The sequence below is a fragment of the Megalops cyprinoides genome, chromosome 6, assembly GCF_013368585.1.
Source record: "Megalops cyprinoides isolate fMegCyp1 chromosome 6, fMegCyp1.pri, whole genome shotgun sequence".
NCBI classification, from domain to species: Eukaryota; Metazoa; Chordata; class Actinopteri; order Elopiformes; family Megalopidae; genus Megalops; species Megalops cyprinoides.
Window position 1 is genome coordinate 37,510,554 of NC_050588.1, and position 18,898 is coordinate 37,529,451.

Sequence of the window (18,898 nt, forward strand, 5' to 3'; positions counted from 1 at the left end):
TATTCACGCAACAGTGAATGGTAGTATCACAGGTGAACGTTGCAACAGTTCATGCATTTACAGGTACATGGGAATCCCTCTTTGACCTTTGCCCCATCGATAAGGGTGCAGAACTTGTGTAGGTTTGAATGAATCTGATAAAATGACAATGTCAAATGAAAAGCTTTAAAAGGAAGTTTAAAAGAAACGATTTGCTTTTACTTATTTCTTTTAAAGTGGTCAAAACTATCTGTGAATGCCTTGCCGCTGTTTTAGAATATTACTGGAGGGAGTCCCATTCATTGTACTTGAGTGCTTTCAATATATATTTCATGCCCCTATCATGGCCGACTGTATTGTAAAAGGTGTAGGGGACCACACAATACCTGAGTGAGGGAACTGAGAGAAGAAAGCTTTCAAAGGTTAACTGCAAATTTTCCCCACCACCCTTCCCCCAGGCAAGCCCGGCACCTGGAAGTGCCGCTGACTCTCAGCTTTCACCCTCTCTCTGTACCTGCCTGACAGGACGGTCCCGCCAGCAGGAGAGAGTACCTGCCGTGGGAGGGGCCGGAGAGTGAGAGTGGAGAGCGGCACAGGTATTGCGGTGGGCGTGGCACGAAGGAAGAACGGCACCGCCCCCTGGTCAGGAACAGGGATTTAAAGCGGCCGTCCTCAGCAGAGTCACACAGAGGGATCTGACTCTCCTTTGTGAACCGGCTCACTCCTCCCGGTCCAGTCTCTCTGTTTAACTCGATTTCGCTCGCACTCTTTCCTTTTTTTCCCCACACCTTTACGTTCTTAGTTTCCCCCCCAAAAAAGGACAGCACACGGCAGCACCATGAGCAAGACCAGCTACAGCTACAGTTACAGCAGCAAGGGCAGCAGCGGAGGAGGCATGGGTGGTGGATTCGGCGGCGGAATCGCCAGCGGCGGGGGCAGCATCAGGAAGAGCTACAGCAGCCAGTCGGCCTTCGCCGCGCCCCTCGGGTCCACCAGGGTGAGCGGCGTCTCTGTCCGGCGCTCAGGGGCTGCCGGCGGCGGTGCCGGGATGGGGTTCGGCGCCGGTGCCGGTTTCGGCAGCGGAGCCGGTTTTGGTGCCGGAGCCGGTTTCGGCGCTGGGGCTGGCTTTGGCGCTGGCTTTGGCGGTGGCCCCTACATCGCTCCCATCACCGCTGTGACCGTCAACCAGAGCCTGCTGGCACCCCTCAACCTGGAGATCGACCCCAACATCCAGGCCGTCCGCAACCAGGAGAAGGAGCAGATCAAGACCCTCAACAACCGCTTCGCCTCCTTCATCGATAAGGTGAGCCGTCTTCTTAAGGAGCGGGGGCTCCCGCGTCTGTTGCGTGAGTGAGCTGAATGCTACAGGTGAACGGATTGAGATCGCTAAAGTGACGTGCGTTTGTTAGCTGTGGCTAACAGTGCTTGAGGCTGCAAGCGGCGGTCGTGCAGAAGTAGGGGGTGCATCTTTCCAATTACACAAGCCGGCGATCTGACAGTGGAGTTATCAGAACTGCCACATGATGACTGAGCCACAAATAGGACACAAAATAGGGTATTGATTAGTCATTTGGTCTTCAGTTCATGTGAGTCCGATCACATTGTTTTTTTGTTACTGGTAGGAGATCCACCTCCCCTTTGAATTTATTGTACGTTTTCAAATCGCCGCAATCTGACCCCATTTGACCCTAACGTAGTAGAGTGTGCAGAGTACGCTGTAGCGAGGCGGGGAAGAGAGTTTCTTATCTCTTCGTTGCTTTCCTGCTGTGACTGCAGTCGGAACAGCTACCGCAACAGAGCATTGCTTTACATGAAAGCCTCTCCAGTTACAGCCGGTTTCCATTCATGGTCTAAACACCTCGTCATTGTCTGTGGGTTCTGGGTCAGGGGAGGTGAGCGCGGTAAAACCCAGATCCTGTGACCGCCGCCGTTGTTTAAACAAAGGTGGGGATCCGCTTATCACCTCTTCCCAGTCAGTGCGGGCTCACCGGATTCCAGATGGAAGAGCCAGGGCTGCAGCAAGGTCCAAAGTCCGACGGCCACGCCCTGCGCGGTGTCCGCGGCCGGTGTCCGAGCTGCTGTGACTCCTCCTGGGGGGGAGAGACAGACATGCAATCATTCCTGCCTCTTTTTTTTCTCGTGGACTCTAAAGTAAACAAGGAACACCCATAATTTGCAGCAAAAAAAAATAAAAATAAAGACCTGGTAAGGCAAGGTACAGAAACTGCAGCCACACCTCCTCTGTACTCTGTACACAGCTGCCCTGCGCTGGTGAACCACACCTTTGCAGTGAGGGAAACTGAATGGATGGGCTTTATAAAATGAGCGATTCGCAGTGTGTCATTCGTAACAAAGCTTTGCTCTGGAGCTGGGATTTGGATAAAAAAAAACTTTAGATTTTAATGCAAGGTTTTACGCAGAACAGCTTTGAAGGATGGAGTCTGATTGCGTTTTGATGATGAACCAGACAAATACTCCCTGATAACGTCTTCCTTTTAATCTCTAGATTACAGTATTGACTAGACACGTTTGTTCCCGAAGGTCTTAACTGCCGGAAGGCAAAAGCAAAAACAATTGACCGATGTTAGGACTTGTCATTGGCTATAAAAAAAGACTGGTTCAGGCGTGGCAAGTCACAGCAAGTACATTCAGTACTGTGTATGTGTACTCAAGTGTACACAGGAGTTGTCTAAATCCTGCCCATGTGTACTGAATGAGAGGATTTTTTAATCCTATCTTTTCATACTTTTAGCAAGACCTCACTCAAGATCACTCTGTTCTAAAAGACCTCTGATTCAATGAGTCATGCTCCCCCTCCTGGGACAGTCTCGTCAACCACCAGCAAGGTGTGGATATGAGCAGGTCAACCCCTCAGTGGAGGGTGTGGCCACACCCATGTTCTATCCAGTGTGATCCTGATCTCCATGAAGAAAATGTTGTTTCATACACAAAAATGAACATTTAACACAACTTTTTTTCCTTGAAATTGTTGTTGTTGTAAGGATAGACCCTGACGACTAGAGGATATTCACTGTTTCTCTTCCATGACTTGGCACCAGCCATAGCAAGCCTCACAACAAATGCAACCCTGCTGACATTTCTCCCAAAATGCACCCTTTCTCCCACAGGTGCGTTACCTGGAGCAGCAGAACAAGATGCTGGAGACCAAGTGGAGCCTCCTTCAGGACCAGACCACCACCCGCTCCAACATCGACTCCATGTTCGAGGCCTACATCGCCAACCTGCGGAGACAGCTCGACAACCTGGGCAACGAGAAGGTCAAGCTGGAGGGAGAGCTGAAGAACATGCAGGGCCTGGTGGAGGACTTCAAGAACAAGTGAGTGTCCGACTCTGCTTCCTTCGGTGCTCTTTCACGTCCCTCGAATGTTTCTGGGAAGTGTGAGACGATCTCTTGCGCCGCACTGCCCTTGCAGTGAGCACTGTTGAGCGCATTTTCCCCCCCCCCCGATTCCTCAAGTCAAAGGTCTAAACTGCGCCTCTTTCCTCCTAAGGTACGAGGATGAGATCAACAAACGTGCGGCTGCGGAGAACGACTTTGTGCTCCTCAAGAAGGTGAGAGACCTCATCAAGCAAAGCATCTCTTTTACCAGCTGCTGCTGTGCGCCAAGAATTAAAAAATCAGTCTCAGACAGACAACAGCCAGCTCAAACTCTTCACTCTCTCACCCTCAGGACGTTGATGCCGCCTACATGAACAAGGTGGAGCTCGAGGCAAAGGTTGATGCTCTTCAGGATGAGATCAACTTCCTCAGGGCCGTCTACGAAGCGGTAAGATCCTCTCACTTACCTTCAAAATTCACCAGGTTTAAAACTCCCTGTCTTTAACTTCAAATTCTGGAACAGTTGAAGTATTTAGTCTAAATAAAAAATGCAGCAATATCGCAGTAGCATTTTTTTAAAATTTTGGGTGATGGGTGATCAATGCGAGAACAAAGGTGAAAGAAACCTCAAGGCCTCGTCCCCCGTTTCCAGGAACTGCGTGAGCTGCAGGCCCAGATCAAGGACACCTCCGTGATCGTGGAGATGGACAACAGCCGCAACCTGGACATGGACGCCATCGTGGCTGAAGTGCGCGCCCAGTACGAGGACATCGCCAACCGCAGCCGCGCCGAGGCCGAGTCCTGGTACAAGCAGAAGGTAGGCGTGATTTCGAGAATGAAAGATCGTGGGGTTTTTTTAGCTCCTTTGATGGGAGGATGGGTATTTTTTGAATGTCCCTTTGACTCCCTGCTATCCCCGGGTCCTTTCAGTTCGAGGAGATGCAGACCTCCGCTGGGCGAAGTGGAGACGACCTCCGTGCCACCAAGGCTGAGATCGCCGAGCTGCACCGCATGATCAGCCGCCTGCAGAACGAGATTGACGGCGTCAAGGCCCAGGTGAGACAGCCCGCTTCTGAGACAGAAAGCTGGGATGTGTGCATTACATTATTATCATTTAGCAGATGCTCTTATCCAGAGCAAGTGACAGAGGTTACAGTTTTTACGTGTTATTCATTTATGCAGCAGTTCTGGGTTAAGTACCTTTCCTTAGGGCACAGCAGCAGTGGGGAATTGAACCAGCAACCTTTTGGTTGCTAGCCCAGAGTTTCACATGTCATCCACTTACACAGCTGGATATTTTATTGAGCAATTCTGGGTTGAGTATCTTGCCCAAGGGTATGGTGGCAGCACCCCAGCAATGTTCTGAACCTGCCCTCCTGCACTGAGCTGCCACAAATAAAAGGATACTCCAATCAAACTAAAACATTCTGGCAAAACATTCCGGGCATGGTGCACTCTATTCACCCCCCCCCCCCCTTTCTCTCTCTCTCTCTCTCTCTCTCTCTCTTTCCGTGGCTTAGCGTGCCAACCTGGAGACGCAGATCGCCGAGGCGGAGGAGCGTGGCGAGAGGGCAGTGAAGGACGCCAAGGACCGCATCAAGGACCTGGAGGAAGCCCTGCAGAGGGCCAAGCAGGACATGGCCCGCCAGGTGCGCGAGTACCAGGAGCTGATGAACGTCAAGCTGGCCCTGGACATCGAGATCGCCACCTACAGGAAGCTGCTGGAAGGAGAGGAGACCAGGTGAGCAAGGATTTTGGGGGGAATTGTGCAGATATGTTAAAACTCCTCAATAAAGAAGAGATGGCATGTTCTAGCTCCAATCCAGCTCAAAGCACAGCCTCCTTCTTCTCCTGACAAGCTGTAGCTGTCTGCTTTCTCAGTGCAGCTTTATTTGGACAAAAGATAATTGCTTCATAATTTTCCTGAATGATCCCATTTAGTAGCCTGCTGCATGCACTCCGGTTCACGCTCTGAAGGTGCTGTTGAAATCTCTCCACAGGCTGTCTTCTGGTGGTGGAGCCACAAAGATCCATGTGCAGCAGACCTCCAGCGGTGAGTAATCAGTCATGTTCTCCTCAACTCCCTCCAAGCTGGCTGACCCAGCACACTGCGTTATCCAGGACCTTCGCTGGGAAACAGCAGCATGCTATGTAATGCGGTACCTTCAGCAGCACGAGTATGAATGAATCGTTAATACTCACGCTGCTGAATGGATGAATGAATGAGTGAATAATCTGTTTAATTACTTAAATACAATGTAACAAAAGGGCTCTGTTATCAAGAGTTCTACCATAACACTCAGATCAGATATGAAGGAAAAAAAACGGTGATGCAGATCAAGTTTATTCACCGCAGGGCTGTAGGATTCACCCGTTGTTGCCCGATCTCTCTTCATCGGGGGCGGGGAGCTGTGAATGAAGGGGGTGTGTCTGTAACGGCCGTCACGTTGAGCTGATTATGCTCTGCCTCCACAGGCTTCTCCGGCCTGGAGAGCGCCGGCGGATACGGCGGCGGATACGGCGGCGGATACGGCGGTGGATACAGCGGCGGATACGGTGGCGGGTACGGCCTGGGAGGCGGCAGCAGCGGCCTGTCTATGGGTGGGGGCAGCTACGGCGGGGGCGCCACCATCACCAAGACCTCCACAGTGACTAGCAGCAGCAGACGCTTCTAAAGCGGAGGTCTTCCTCCCTCTGCATCATTTCTGACCTAACTGCCCACTTACAGATACTCATCCCTACGCATAAAGAGAGTGAGCATCCGTCGATCCAGAACATTCTATGAGGGGGAGGGGGGGGTTGGCCAGCAGGTATCATCCTAATCCCTTTACAGTTTACCAACTCCATTCAGTTCCCGGAAGAACAAACTTCTTCCATTACATTTTTATCTGGTTTTAGCCACTGTGGAGCTTAAAGCCCACAACAGCTGAGTGATTCAGCCAGCCAATAATTGCAGGGAACAGCATGAGCAGTAAGGTTTCCCTTTATTCGGAGTCTGGAACATTCCCAGAAAGCATTCAAATCACGGTTTTGGGATAGAACACTGCCCCTGTCTGTCCCAACCCCTCCCTGCTTAGTGTTCCGGATCTATGGATGCCTCCGCCCCCTTGTTCTTACATGTTGAAACACATAATATTACAGGGCATCTCATTACATTCAGTTACCCCCCCCCCACCACCACCACCACCACCACTACCACCTTCCTTCAGCTATCTATCAAAAGCAAAAAAAAAAAAGAGTGAAGAAGAGAGTGATTTTGAAACGGTGAAAAAAATCAAACCTAAAAGAGAACAATTCTGTTCCCTCCTGTGTGCGACAGACTGCCTTTGTGTTGTGTGAAAACGCAGCCCTATGGAGGGCCTCACTCCTACGGTCACGGAACAGTCAGTGCAGACTCACCATTTGCAGAAATACAAGCAGAGCAAGTCTATGAAAGTGGGTGTATTTGTGTCCCACGTTCCCGAGAGGCAGAATGACAGTGTATGCATGCTTGGTTTCTCAACGCCTTGATTCTCTTTATTGCAAATAAAATTTTGCAGTGTTTCTCCTGACAACCAGACCGGAAAAAAGAGCAGCTTTTTCAGTATGCAGCTAAGATGTGCTGCCTCCCACTAGGGACAAGGGCTGTACTGCAGTATGTATACATTATATAATTGAAAATATATTGTATATTGCAGTGGTTCTGTGATGCCTGTGACTTTGAGTGTAGGCCCTGCTCTTTCTCTTCTGTCTCAGGGAATATTGGTTCACTAGGGAGGATCTGAAATGGTTTTCTTCTGGTTTTGTTTTTTTTCGCTTGATACCAAAAAGTCAAAAAGGCTGTTGTGACCAGATTCAGTAAGTGCAATTGATTTTGTAACACCCAAAAAAAAAAAATTTGAATAAATCTGAGTTCAACAATCCTACTCTCTTTTGTTTTTGTCTTTCATTCACTTCCACTTTGTTTTCCATGTAGATTTCGGCTGAAATACATGTGGATAGCAGATATTAATTTGCAACACAATAAATAAATAGGAGAGACAGAAAAGGAGGATGACTGGTCAGCATCGGGAATCACAGTCAATAACTGGTAGAAATAAATCTGAAGATATGAAGTATGTATCATGTTTAGGCAAACACAAGTTCAAATGAGATAACAGCGTGAAATGTGCTACATTGGAAAAACACCATAATGTTTATTTTGTTTTATTTTCAAAAGTTTTCAGCAAACTAAGCACAATGACACAAGTGTTTTGTTAATTAAGTACATACTTGAATCCGTGACATTTCCAAAATTCACTCACAACAAAATTTCATTGACCCCCACAAAAACAAAAGAAAAAGGTGGATTTAACTACGATTTTGTTGATCTCACCCATAAGCATTTAAGAAATTAAGTTATGGATCAGAAAGAATAGAGCATTTATGTTCACTCCTGGAGCTGTCCTGTCTGTCAGTAGAGCCTCTTCTAGGCTCTCAAACGCAATTATTTATGTAGGGATTACATCTAAGAGAGCAGCTTAACAATGACACCGAGGTGTGGCCAATGGAAAGGAACAATTCATCTCTGTCACTGAGGCATTCATGGGCATCTGTTGAAGCCTGCTTTGCACTGCTCACCTTAAACAGTAGTTCATAACTCAAGTGCCTTCTGTATTTATTCATCCCCCTGACTAAACAGGAACAAAAAAAACATCCTACAAAAGGGAAGATATACATGTTCGATGTTTCTTTCTACTTTCTCTACTTTCTAAAGTTTAAATGTCATAACTTAATACTTAAAGTGAATTTGTTTCAAAAATGATGAATTTTTATTGAAATTTTATGAATTTTATTGAAATGTGGAGGTCAGGACAGGGTCCTCCCACCAGGTGCGTGTGTATTGGATGATTGCACTCACCACAGACTGTGTTTCTGCTTAGAGGCTGCCACCATGAGACAAGCCTAATGTTTGGCAGTTCCAAATAGGGTCAAAAAGGGGGAAATTAAAAAAAAAACAACCTGATGGTAAAACTTAAAATTGTAAATGTATGCCTTTCAAACCTCAAAATTGTGTGAGAAGGGTGTGTCTGAGCACAAAGGAGCCACTGTACTGTGTGTGGAGAGTGGAGGTATACATCATGCGGCTTCCCCAGGATAAACATGCTTTTTCTCATTCGAGAATGGTACACAAGGTCCTGTTCTTCTTGAAGAAAAATAATGATTTATTATGATGCAACAGCATTTCCCAAACCTCTCCTGGAGGACTGCTTGTCCTGCATGTTTTAATCTCTCCCTGCTCCAACACAGCCGATTCAAACTTGTTATGAACTCCTGAAGCTGCTTAATAGCAAACTGATCATTTAAATCAACTGTGTTGGAGCAGGGAGAGATCTAAAACATGCAGGACAGGAGGTCTTCCAGGAGAGGTTTGGGAGACACTGTGATATAAAATTTGTTTTGGAGTGGTGGTGACCAAAACCCAAACATCAATATTGGCCACAATGGGTATAAAATTAAAAACTCCTTGACACCCCTTTCCTTAACAATCTGTGATAAAAAATTTGTGATTTTTAAAATCCCTCTCCTACTGCACCACCAAACTTGTTTCAAACAGACCTCCCACCACAGGGTGGCAGTCATGTGCCTTGTTGGGTGATTACGGTTTTGGCACTGTTGCAACACTGCATTAAAATCATCCTTTAACTAAAATGAAATATGTTGTAATATATAGTGTAACATGAGGGGAGGTGATTGAAGGCCGGCACTCACACATTGTGAATCGGGAAGCAGTGTGCTGTTGTGGTTAAGAGAATGAACTTAATTTTAAATAGATTACCATGTGTGTTTCTCCAAAAAACCTTGACACCACCGCTTCCCTCCCACACACTGATTACCCATGTCTCTCCCTTCTTCCTGTAGGTAGCAGTGTGGTGTAGTGGTAAGGCGCAGGGCTTATAACTGAAAGATTGCTGGTTTAATTCCCTGCTGGGGTACTGCTGTTGTACCCCTGGGCAAGGAACTTAAGCCACAGTGGCCTCATTAAATATACAGCTGTATAAAGGGATAACATGTAAAACTGTATGCAATGTAAGTTGCTCTGGGTAAGAGTGTCTGCTAAATGACAATAATGTAAAGGAATCTTAACCAGTCTAGACCCATTTGGGTCCACAATGTGCAGTAGATATTACATTACATCACATCATTTAGCAAACGCTCTTACCCAGAGCGACTTGCAAATAAGGGCCAGTTTAAAAAACAATTACACTGCATACGGCCCCTGTGGAAGTCTCAGTAGAGCTGTGATTTATGTTCGTGGGATGTTTATAGTAACATTTATAGATATAAATGTGACATTCGTGTAAAAGCTGCAATTAGGCTTTTATTTATTTGCACTCACATGAAGCTAATACAGGGAAAAATACTGTGTATTTTAGACTCTATGCCTGTTTTATATCTTTATTCACTTTGACAGTTATATCACTTTCAACCATTTGCACTTTTTAGTGCAGTCATGACACGTACAGAAGTTCCATCTAACACAGATTCAATAATGCCTTCTTAGAGAAAAAATACATAATATAGAACACGGTTTCTCAACCGGGTCGCGGATCATTCTGCAGGGGGTCGCGAATTTCTCTGGTGTGTTTTAACCGAACGCGAAAATTTACGAGCGACGCGAACGCATGAAAAGTCAAAGGCAGGAGGCGAATGGGCGGAGTTCGCGGCGAAACTGCGAGCGACGCCAAATGAGCGTTCGCTTGAGTTAGAAATGTTCAACTCGAGTGAAAATTTCACCTGGCGAAAGCCAATCACCTTCAAGTAGGGATAAAGGCCACGCCCATCTTCCAGAAATCTCGAATCAAACTTGCTAGCAGCGTGGTGTAGTCAAAATGCTGGCTGTGATGTGGCGCGAAATTCGCAAGCCATCAAACCTGCGCGGGGAAGCGAAGCTTAGTGCAAATTGCCCATCGCCCCAGGAGTATAGAACTGGGGGATGCCGGCGCAGCCCGTAAGGCCACTTCATACAAGGCTCATTGCGGTATTTGGGCGACAGTACTGTCGAATCGTATTTTCGAATGTCGTATGTCGCCCTTTCCCCAATTCCACCGTGCCTGGATATCATTTCAGAGCAGCAGTCTCAAGTGTCACATTAACGTGAGTAAAATTAGTCTGCCTAATGATTGAAAATGTTTGTATGTTTTCGTGAAATTAATTATAATAATCATATACTGTACTGTAGCCTGGGTCTAAAGAGGCATTTCAGTGATTTATTTCTTTATTTCTCCCCGTAGTTGGTCGTGGATGACTGGCATACAAAAAAGTGGGTCGCAGTAGGCAAAAGGTTGAGAAACCCTGATATAGAACACCTCCAAGTGGTTCAAAAGGGTATTGAATTCATATACTGAAAAGCACCACAGTATATTATTTTGACATACTGTAAATTATATATTACATTAAATGGCACAATGGATTCCAACATGCGTTATTGTTCTTGGATGAACACAGGGTTCTCTGAGGTTGCCTCTGGGGTGCTTGCGGGGTTGTCTGTGTTTGTCTGCGCTGGAGTCTGCGAGCTCTCTTTGCTTGAACGACACAAGCACACATACAGCAGAATCCCAGCTCCAATCAGAGTTGTGAGCAGAGCACCAACTATGACTCCAGAACTTGGTGGCATCCAGGCTGTGGGGAGAAAGAGAGAGAGAGAGAGAGATCATTCTTTTCTCATCATGTGTTACCTGATAGTTTGTGTGACGTAATGGTACTCTTGGCAGTAGACAGTTCAAGGGTTGTACAGAGTTACTGAGGACTGAAAATGGCATAGTAGAGGGCTGCTTTGATTGGTTGTTTTTTTTAGACACTCCCTTACGTTTTATTTGCTTTATAAATCACATATCGAGCCAAAAAGGTGGTCCTCTGGCCATTAAGTACAAGAAGTCTGACTGCTAACTCCTGTCAGGCAAGACTGACAGTCTCCGCTATGCTAAAAGACTGGGTCTTTGTAACTGTGTGTATTGGGAGTGATAGCCTTTCCCAGACTTGATACAGTTTAAACCTCATGCTCTTTTCTCTACTCCTGCCTAACTCCTACCTGCTGTTTGGTCCAAAAGGATGAAAACAGCAGCAGTGTAGTACAGTGTGGTGTAGCGGTAAGGAGCAGGGCTTGTAACCAAAAATTCACTAGTTCAGTTCCCCACTGGGGTATTGCTGTTGTACCGTTGGACAAGCAACTTAATCCACAATGGCCTCAGTAAATATACAGCTGTATGAATGGATAACATGTAATACTGTACACAATGTAAGTTGCTCTGGATAAGAGTGTCTGCTAAACGACAATAATGCGATGTAATGTAAGGGAGTCTTAACCAGTCTAGACCCATTTGGGTTCCGCAATGTGGAAACCCACAATTGCCTCTGTAAATATCCAGCTGCACACGTGGATAAAACCGCAGCCTACGCGAGTCCCTCTGGATGAGACCGTCTGCTAAATGGCAATACTGTAACGTAGTGCTGTGCGATAATGCCATGTAATCAGGTGATGCAGCAGCAGAGAGGTGCGGAGAAGCACTCACTCCCGGTGGTGACGGTCAGGCGGTTGCTCAGCTTGGACTCCACGTGGAGGTTGAACCCGTGGTACACCGCGTAGCACGCGTACTCCCCAGGTCTCACCGGCGGACTCAGCTCGGTCGTCACGGCCTCTCCAGCCAACACCGTCGAGTAGGTGAAGGTCCTCTGACTGGTCACGTCCTGTATGCGTAGCTCCGCCTGCGATGATGAAAAAAAAAAACAGCTTGATTGGGCTTTCCTGCGAAAGGCAGCAACCTGAGAAAGAGCATACGTTCACTGCTGTGGGCCCGATGGGGATTAAACATGGCGGCAGTGTGGCATAGCGGTTAAGGAGCAGGCCTTGTAACCGAAAGGTTGCCGGTTTAATTCCCCACTGCTGTTGGTACTGCTGTTGTACCCTTGGGCAAGGTACTTAACCCACAATTGCCTCAGTAAATGGACAGCATTGTAAAAAGTTGTAATGAATGCAAGTCGCTCTGGATAAGAGTGTCTGCTAAATGCCAATAATGTAACGTAAAGACACTCAATAAACAGCACCGCTAGCTTTTTCTGGGCTCAGTTTCTTTGCCTTTTTTCATCTCAGTATCAAGCTGTTTTCTTAGTGATTTTGCAGTGCTTCTCTGTCAATACCCCCGCTGATCTCAGGGGTGTTCGTGAGGTCCCTGTGACCCCTGCTGTCTCCACTGATGTTCTGCACCACCTGTCCTGCAAGGCAAACCCGTGTCTTTACATCACGGTCGAGTGTAAGTCCCTCCTGGCTCCTGTGCAAGCGGCGTTTTTCCCCATAGTGTTAGCGAGCCGTTCAGGGCTCTTTTCCCACACGAGTCAGTCTTTCGCGCAAACCTTACAGCTCTGTGAGCGCGCCAGTCTGGGCCTGGTTTTCATAATGCTCATGGCGCAACAACCCTGTTGCTAATGATTATTACAGGACGCAACATGTACAGCTACCCTGCTCTTGTTCTACACTAAAAAGAACAATGGGGTTTAAATAATAAAAAGGGCAAAGGGGTGAGGGAACATGACAGCCGTATTGGACATGTCAATCAAGACCTTCTCTATCTGTTAGCACTAGACAGAGGAAGCTATGAATAAATGCTTACTTCTTGGTTTTTGTTGAATTGAACAGTAAATTTGAATTAAACATCAGCTTTGAAAGTACAATGCACTGGTACTAAAGGCAACGTCCCGCCCCCCAACTCGGGTGAAACCTGATACCTAAGAGAACCATGAATTAACCTCTTAGGCGCCACATGCATTATGAGAGGAGGAGGTTTGAGGAACTCGAGCAACTGTACCATCAGACCATTATCGACCATCCACTGAGAGGTCACCATACAGGAGAGCACTAGCGGGCTTTTTTCATGGACATAAATACTGGAAACACGACCGTAACCAGGGACCGAGAGCTCCGGAGCCTGAGGAAAATCTGCAGTGGCAAATGAGAGAGAGAGAGAGAGAGAGAGAGAGAAACAAACAGTAAAACTCAGCTTGTCAGGGTTATGACTGCTGCTTCCCAGAATGGCCACCAGATGGCCTCATCACTCCCGGTGTTCTACGTCTCATTCACCTAACATCTTTCACCTGTGTTAATTAGTTATTGGTTTCAACTGTTTTCGCTGTTACTTAAGCCCCGCCCTTTGCTCATGTCTCTGCGCAGTCTTGAGTTGTCATGCTTAGTGTCTGAACTCTTGTACCAAGCCTGGTTTGGTTTCCTAATTTTATTTTCTTTGAACAAAAACCTCTTGAATTTAATATTTGAATTTCACAGTAAATTAAGATGTTATTAGATGTTGTTGTTGGTAAGATTGACTTAGTGAATCCTGGCCCAGTACCTTGGACTGAGTTTTTATATATACATATATTACACACACACAGTATATAGACATGTAGTGTAAGACCTCCAGAGTTCACACTATGGTCTATGAAGGAAATAAATGGTGAAAATTCAGAGTGAGGTGATACCAGCTGCATAGCAACACAAGCAGCATCTGAACCTGCCCTGAGGTTTCTGAAGGCCTGTCACCTCGCCATGCCCCTCACCTGTGCAGACGATCTCCGGCTGCTTTCCTCTCGGGTAGGAGTCCCCGACAGCAGTGATGCGGCAGTCTCGGACCCGGGCCTCCTCCCCGCTGCATTCCACCGGCCCCACGAACACCGTGCCCGGTCGGGGGTTGGAGATGGTCAGCACGCTTTGGATGGCCACATCTCCGCAGCCCATCTCCCTGCAGACCACGCGCGCCAGCTCCCGGTTCAGAGGGTCCGTGTTCGCCCCCTGGCAGACGACGGACCAGGCGTTCCGCACAAACACCTCCAGCCGCCCCCCACAGCGGCTGCTCCGGAACCGGGAGACCAGGCGCACTGGGGCCTCCTCTGTGGGGGAGAACGCAGGACAGCACCAGACCCATGATGCAACAGTCCGAAAGGATCTCCGCAGGTGATTTTGGTCTTTCTCTCAGCACAACAAGACGGTGAGCTTCTTGTCTTGCACGTTCAGTTGTGGCAAGATACACGTATAAACACACACACACACAGAAATCTCCACATGGTATATGATGAGGAGAATCAGAATAGTACCAGAAGTGCATATGAAGTATAGCTTCGCTACAGAGTGTTGAGCTTTGCCAGCTCTATCTGCACAGCCACTTCTCCTCTATGATATTGCACACACAGGGAATGAGACATTTTACTGAAGCATTAGAGCCGAAATGGCACCTTGCACTGAAACACATGCTACAGGAAACTGCATGGACTGCCTCTAGGCGGCAGCATCTGCTAGTATCTGCAATGTCAGAGCTGACTCAGTTTGGCGCAATCCTGTTTAAAGCGGAGGGTTGCCATGACTCCCTAAGCCATATCCGTCCAGAACTGGAGACAGCACCACCTCTTCACATAACTAACTTTCAGCACTTTTCGTTTTCTTTGCTTTGCTTTCGAAATGAAACGCCCTCAGAAACACAGTGCTGTTTGTAACGGGCGGTTGGACTGAGGACTGACCTACGCTGGCTAAGGCAGCGGGGGAGAAGGGAGACTGATACAGGCGCTGGTTGTAGGTGAGCTCCATCTTGCAGAGGTACTCCAGCATGACCTTGGCATCCATCTTTTTGCTGGTGGCCACGAGGAGTCTTGTGTTGTCCTCCAGAGTGACGGAGCCCAGCAGCTCCGGGGGTGCGTCGGCCCCGGGGCCCAGCAGGTCACGGACGTAGAGACTGAGGGTGAAGTTGAAGAACTCTCCGGAGGCCTTGCAGTACACTGTGTAGTTTCCTCCGATACGAATGAAGAATGGGTCCACTGAAGCTATCGGAGGGGGAAGAGAGGCTGGGGGGGCGGGAAAGAAATGCAGCAGAATTCATAGTGGACTCTGTCCAATCAGAGCGTGTGTCTCACATTTTCATGTTTTCCAGAACGACTTATCTTACAGTTTTTACATGTTATCTTTATATGCAGCTGGCGGCAGTGCAGCATAGGGGTAAGGAGCAGGGCTCGCAACTGAAAGGTTGCTGGTTAAATTCCCCACTGGGGCACTGCTGTTGTACCCTTGAGCAAGGTACATATTACAGTACTGCCTCAGTAAATATCCAGCTGGAAAATGCATAGTGTGCAAAAACTGTAACCTATGTAAGTCGCCCTGGATAATGGTGTCTGCTAAATGACAGTAATGTAATGTAATGTAATGTAATGTAATGTAACAGTTGGATTGGGTAATTGGGTTTACCCAGAGGTATGACAGCAGTGACCCCCACATCTCACTGCTGCCCCCCCCCCCTTCAAACGGTGAGGTTACCTAGATCTATGTTATCTAGAAAATGAACTTCTTTGCAAAATGCCACTGATAGTCCATGTTATCTGAATTCAAGACAGAGACCATACAGCTAAAAGATTTTTTTTTGTCAATCCAAACTGAGATGTCCTGATCCTCAACAAAAAAATTCATTGTACCAAGCTTTACTTTACTTCTCTCTAGTGGCAAACATGTAGAAATGCAACCATACCAGCATCACATTGTGCAGTTAACATCACACTAGTGTCATTTGCAGACACTCTTAGCCAGAGCGACTTACATAACGCAGGCTTGCGATAGCTCTGTGACCTTTTTATTCCATAAAAGCAATCTTCATTTAAATTAATGGGAAATTGCATGCCTTTTCTATTGAGGTCAGCATATAACAAACTTGCACAACAACTGCATTTTCGAAATAAGTGTGTGCAAGCCAGAGCACATCTCTCTTTTCTGTGAAATCCTATTTCAAAATTGGTAGCTGTTGGTATATGGTTTTAGGGAATGGTTTTAAGCTGATACCATAAATGGTTGGTATTTGGCAAAGATTACATAATTAAACAAGAAATTAATTAAATTTATTAAAAATAAATGAAATTTCCACAGCAATTTTGTTCCACAGCAGCAAACAAATTAAATAATTGAGCTTGGAAAAAATTCAAAGTACATTAAATGTGATTATTTAAAACCATTAGTTTTCCATATTTTCGTAATTGCACAGCATGCTTTGTGACTCTGGTAACAAATGGATCTCAGTTAATAACTAGTACCGGCGCCTTCAGAAAGGCTGAGACTTGTGAAATAGTATAGATGTGTGTTTTGCTGTCTTGCTGTGTGCGATTCACTCACAGATGGTAATGTTGAGGGGGTTGCTGGACGCAGACATCTCTCTGGTCCGGCTGACGTTGTACCAGCAGACTAAGGTGCCTTCGTTTTCCGCCGAGGCTTGCAGGTAAAACAGGGCAGAGGAGGACGACCTGAGAGGGTATCTCGTCACCTCCACGCGGGGCTGGGTGTCCCTCCCCAGAATTACGACCATGGGATAGGGGGCTCTGTATGGGGGGGTGCACAGCAGGGTCACCCTCGAGAACAGCTGAATGTCACTGCCGTCGGGGGGCGATTTGAAAGACAGGGTGGGAGCCTGGAGCGGTCCTGCAGGTATCAGTGAGGAAAGAGCAGAACAGGTACAGAAATGGGAAGAGGTTTGCCAATCTTCCCCATCAAACCTGGCAACATTTCACAAGCAGTATCCCATAGCAACAGCCACGCCGTCGCGGGCAGTGGCTTTGGAAGGGGCCATGCACCTACCATCAGCTTGGACCTGCAGCTCCCAGCGAGCAGCCCACAGAAGCCCCCACACTGTGCAGAGAGAGGAAGCGGGAGATTTCAGCACAAGGTGAGAATGTCACAAGACACCCGGCAACACGAAGCCCGGGCAGAAAGCCTTATTTCAGCGCTCTGCCCGTGCAACTTCCCCTCTGGGACGTTAAACTGGTTTATACGTTGTTTCAAAATCCTCCAAACATTTCCCTCTTTTTTTTTTTTTTTTTTTTTTTTTTTTTTAAAAAGAGCATCTTGAGAAACATTATGCGTAGATGTCGTCAATGAAAATGGCATGCGCAACTCATTTTAAAGTGTCATTTTTTCATAAGCAGGACTTTTTAAAATGTCTTTCTTTATTACCACCTGGTTTGTCATTCCTCAGGTTAATTCCCTTCCTCAGCTGTGCTCAGTCAGCATGTGCTGTCAGTAATGAAGATGTTAGATGACATTATGGTCAAATCACTGCAGCAAATCTCCCTCTTACTGTTCAAAATCCATTTCTTTATTTTCATCAAGCTTTCACACATAAATGTTATTAGACTGAGAAGATTGGATTGATGTTCGGTACGTACATGTAAGAAATTAAAACTGATCATCTTCCAGAAGTGTAAGACTGACGTCATTATGAAGATCTACTCCATGAAGATCTCAATAAACACTACGATCCACCACTACTATGTTTAATGGCGGAAGTGGACAATGTGAGCTGAAGGCTTCCTTTCTCTGTCTAGCACAAAAAAGAGTAAAAGATGACTCATTAGTCCATATTACTTTCTTCCACTCCAACGAAGTCCAGGTTTTGTGCTCACTATACCAGGTATATATGCATACACTGTTGTGCACTGCCCTTCCTTGAAAGTGGTTTCCGAAGGCAGCCCTACCGTAAATATCAGCTTTGTGAAGTTCACAACATACAGGTGTCCTGTTTTTTTAGCAGCTATTCTGTTGAGATTCTGTCTATCCCTGTCATTGAGCTTCTACCTGCAACCACTGCATTCCTCTGCCTTTGACTCAGCTACTGTTCCTCTGTCTTTTTCCTTGCGTAGCATTATCTGCCATGATGTGCCTCACTGTTTTCCTCGGCATATTTAATAATTCTGCCATTTCTGCAACTTCTGCACCTGCAGTTTTGGCACCAACTATTTGAACTCTTTCGAAGGTTCGTCACGTCTCTCACGTTGCTTTAGAAACATACATTCTCTGCAAGGCTGCCTGAGTAAGAGAAGCCCGTTTGAAATGTTGAAATGCTGACCTGTGATTCTGAAGGTGGTCGGGAGGGACATGGCTGGTGATCCTGAGAGAGAGGCGAGCTTGTTTGAAGGAACCGAGAACAGAGCCGGGCCTGCGTAGCCAGTGAGGGAGGCGTGAACAGGAAGCAACGAACAGGAAGTGTTACCAAAAAAGGACACTGAGAAAAAACTGATTGTGTTTTACTCTAACAGAGCATTTGCCATCACAGAACCCAAAGGAAACGGTCAAATGCGGTCCGGTGTACAGTAGGACTGGCCTGAGCCTGCTCCAGTAAAGACCCTACTCCTGGTACATTATAGTAATCTCAGTCTAGGGATCCTGTTTTTGTTTATATATACTGTTTAAAACTATTTAAAACTAGGGACACAAGAGCTCTAGGATGAGTGAGGTGGCCACCATCGTTTTAATTCATTTATAGGCGTGAAAGTGGACTCTACTCACCTGCAATCTCTGTGAAATTTGTATTTCTACCACTAGGGGGAAGTATTAGGTAACATTAAAGGAAAAAGCCAGTATTCCACACTGTACCCTTGCAAAACCGCTTGTAATTGAGGTGACCCGGCAACCCGTATCAAAGCACCTTGGACTCCTTGCTAAAATCTCAGGAAGTGTTTTATTTGAGCTATCCCTGAACCTCTCTCAGATAAAAATAGTTACATAAGTAATACTTAAATGTTGTAGTGCATTTTAGCATAAAACCTCAA

The 18,898-nt window shown here is 46.7% G+C and overlaps 2 protein-coding genes across 2 annotated transcripts; one reads left to right on the plus strand and one right to left on the minus strand.

The window, feature by feature from the left end:
- The first annotated feature begins 637 nt into the window (after positions 1–637).
- On the plus strand, positions 638–7,195 carry LOC118778815 (keratin, type II cytoskeletal 8-like). Its single transcript, XM_036530555.1, has 9 exons — positions 638–1,282; positions 3,108–3,316; positions 3,492–3,552; positions 3,672–3,767; positions 3,972–4,136; positions 4,250–4,375; positions 4,840–5,060; positions 5,320–5,372; positions 5,795–7,195. The coding sequence occupies exons 1-9, from the start codon at positions 818–820 to the stop codon at positions 5,992–5,994; spliced, it is 1,596 nt and encodes a 531-aa protein (XP_036386448.1). The 5' UTR covers positions 638–817; the 3' UTR covers positions 5,995–7,195.
- Positions 7,196–9,723: 2,528 nt separating this feature from the next.
- On the minus strand, positions 9,724–18,245 carry si:dkey-195m11.11. The gene is made up of 8 exons (XM_036531810.1): positions 18,196–18,245; positions 16,929–16,979; positions 16,470–16,772; positions 14,840–15,160; positions 13,886–14,215; positions 13,141–13,271; positions 11,851–12,043; positions 9,724–10,960 (listed from the first exon to the last, which is right to left on the minus strand). The coding sequence occupies exons 1-8, from the start codon at positions 18,224–18,226 to the stop codon at positions 10,764–10,766; spliced, it is 1,557 nt and encodes a 518-aa protein (XP_036387703.1). The 5' UTR covers positions 18,227–18,245; the 3' UTR covers positions 9,724–10,763.
- Positions 18,246–18,898: the final 653 nt, after the last annotated feature.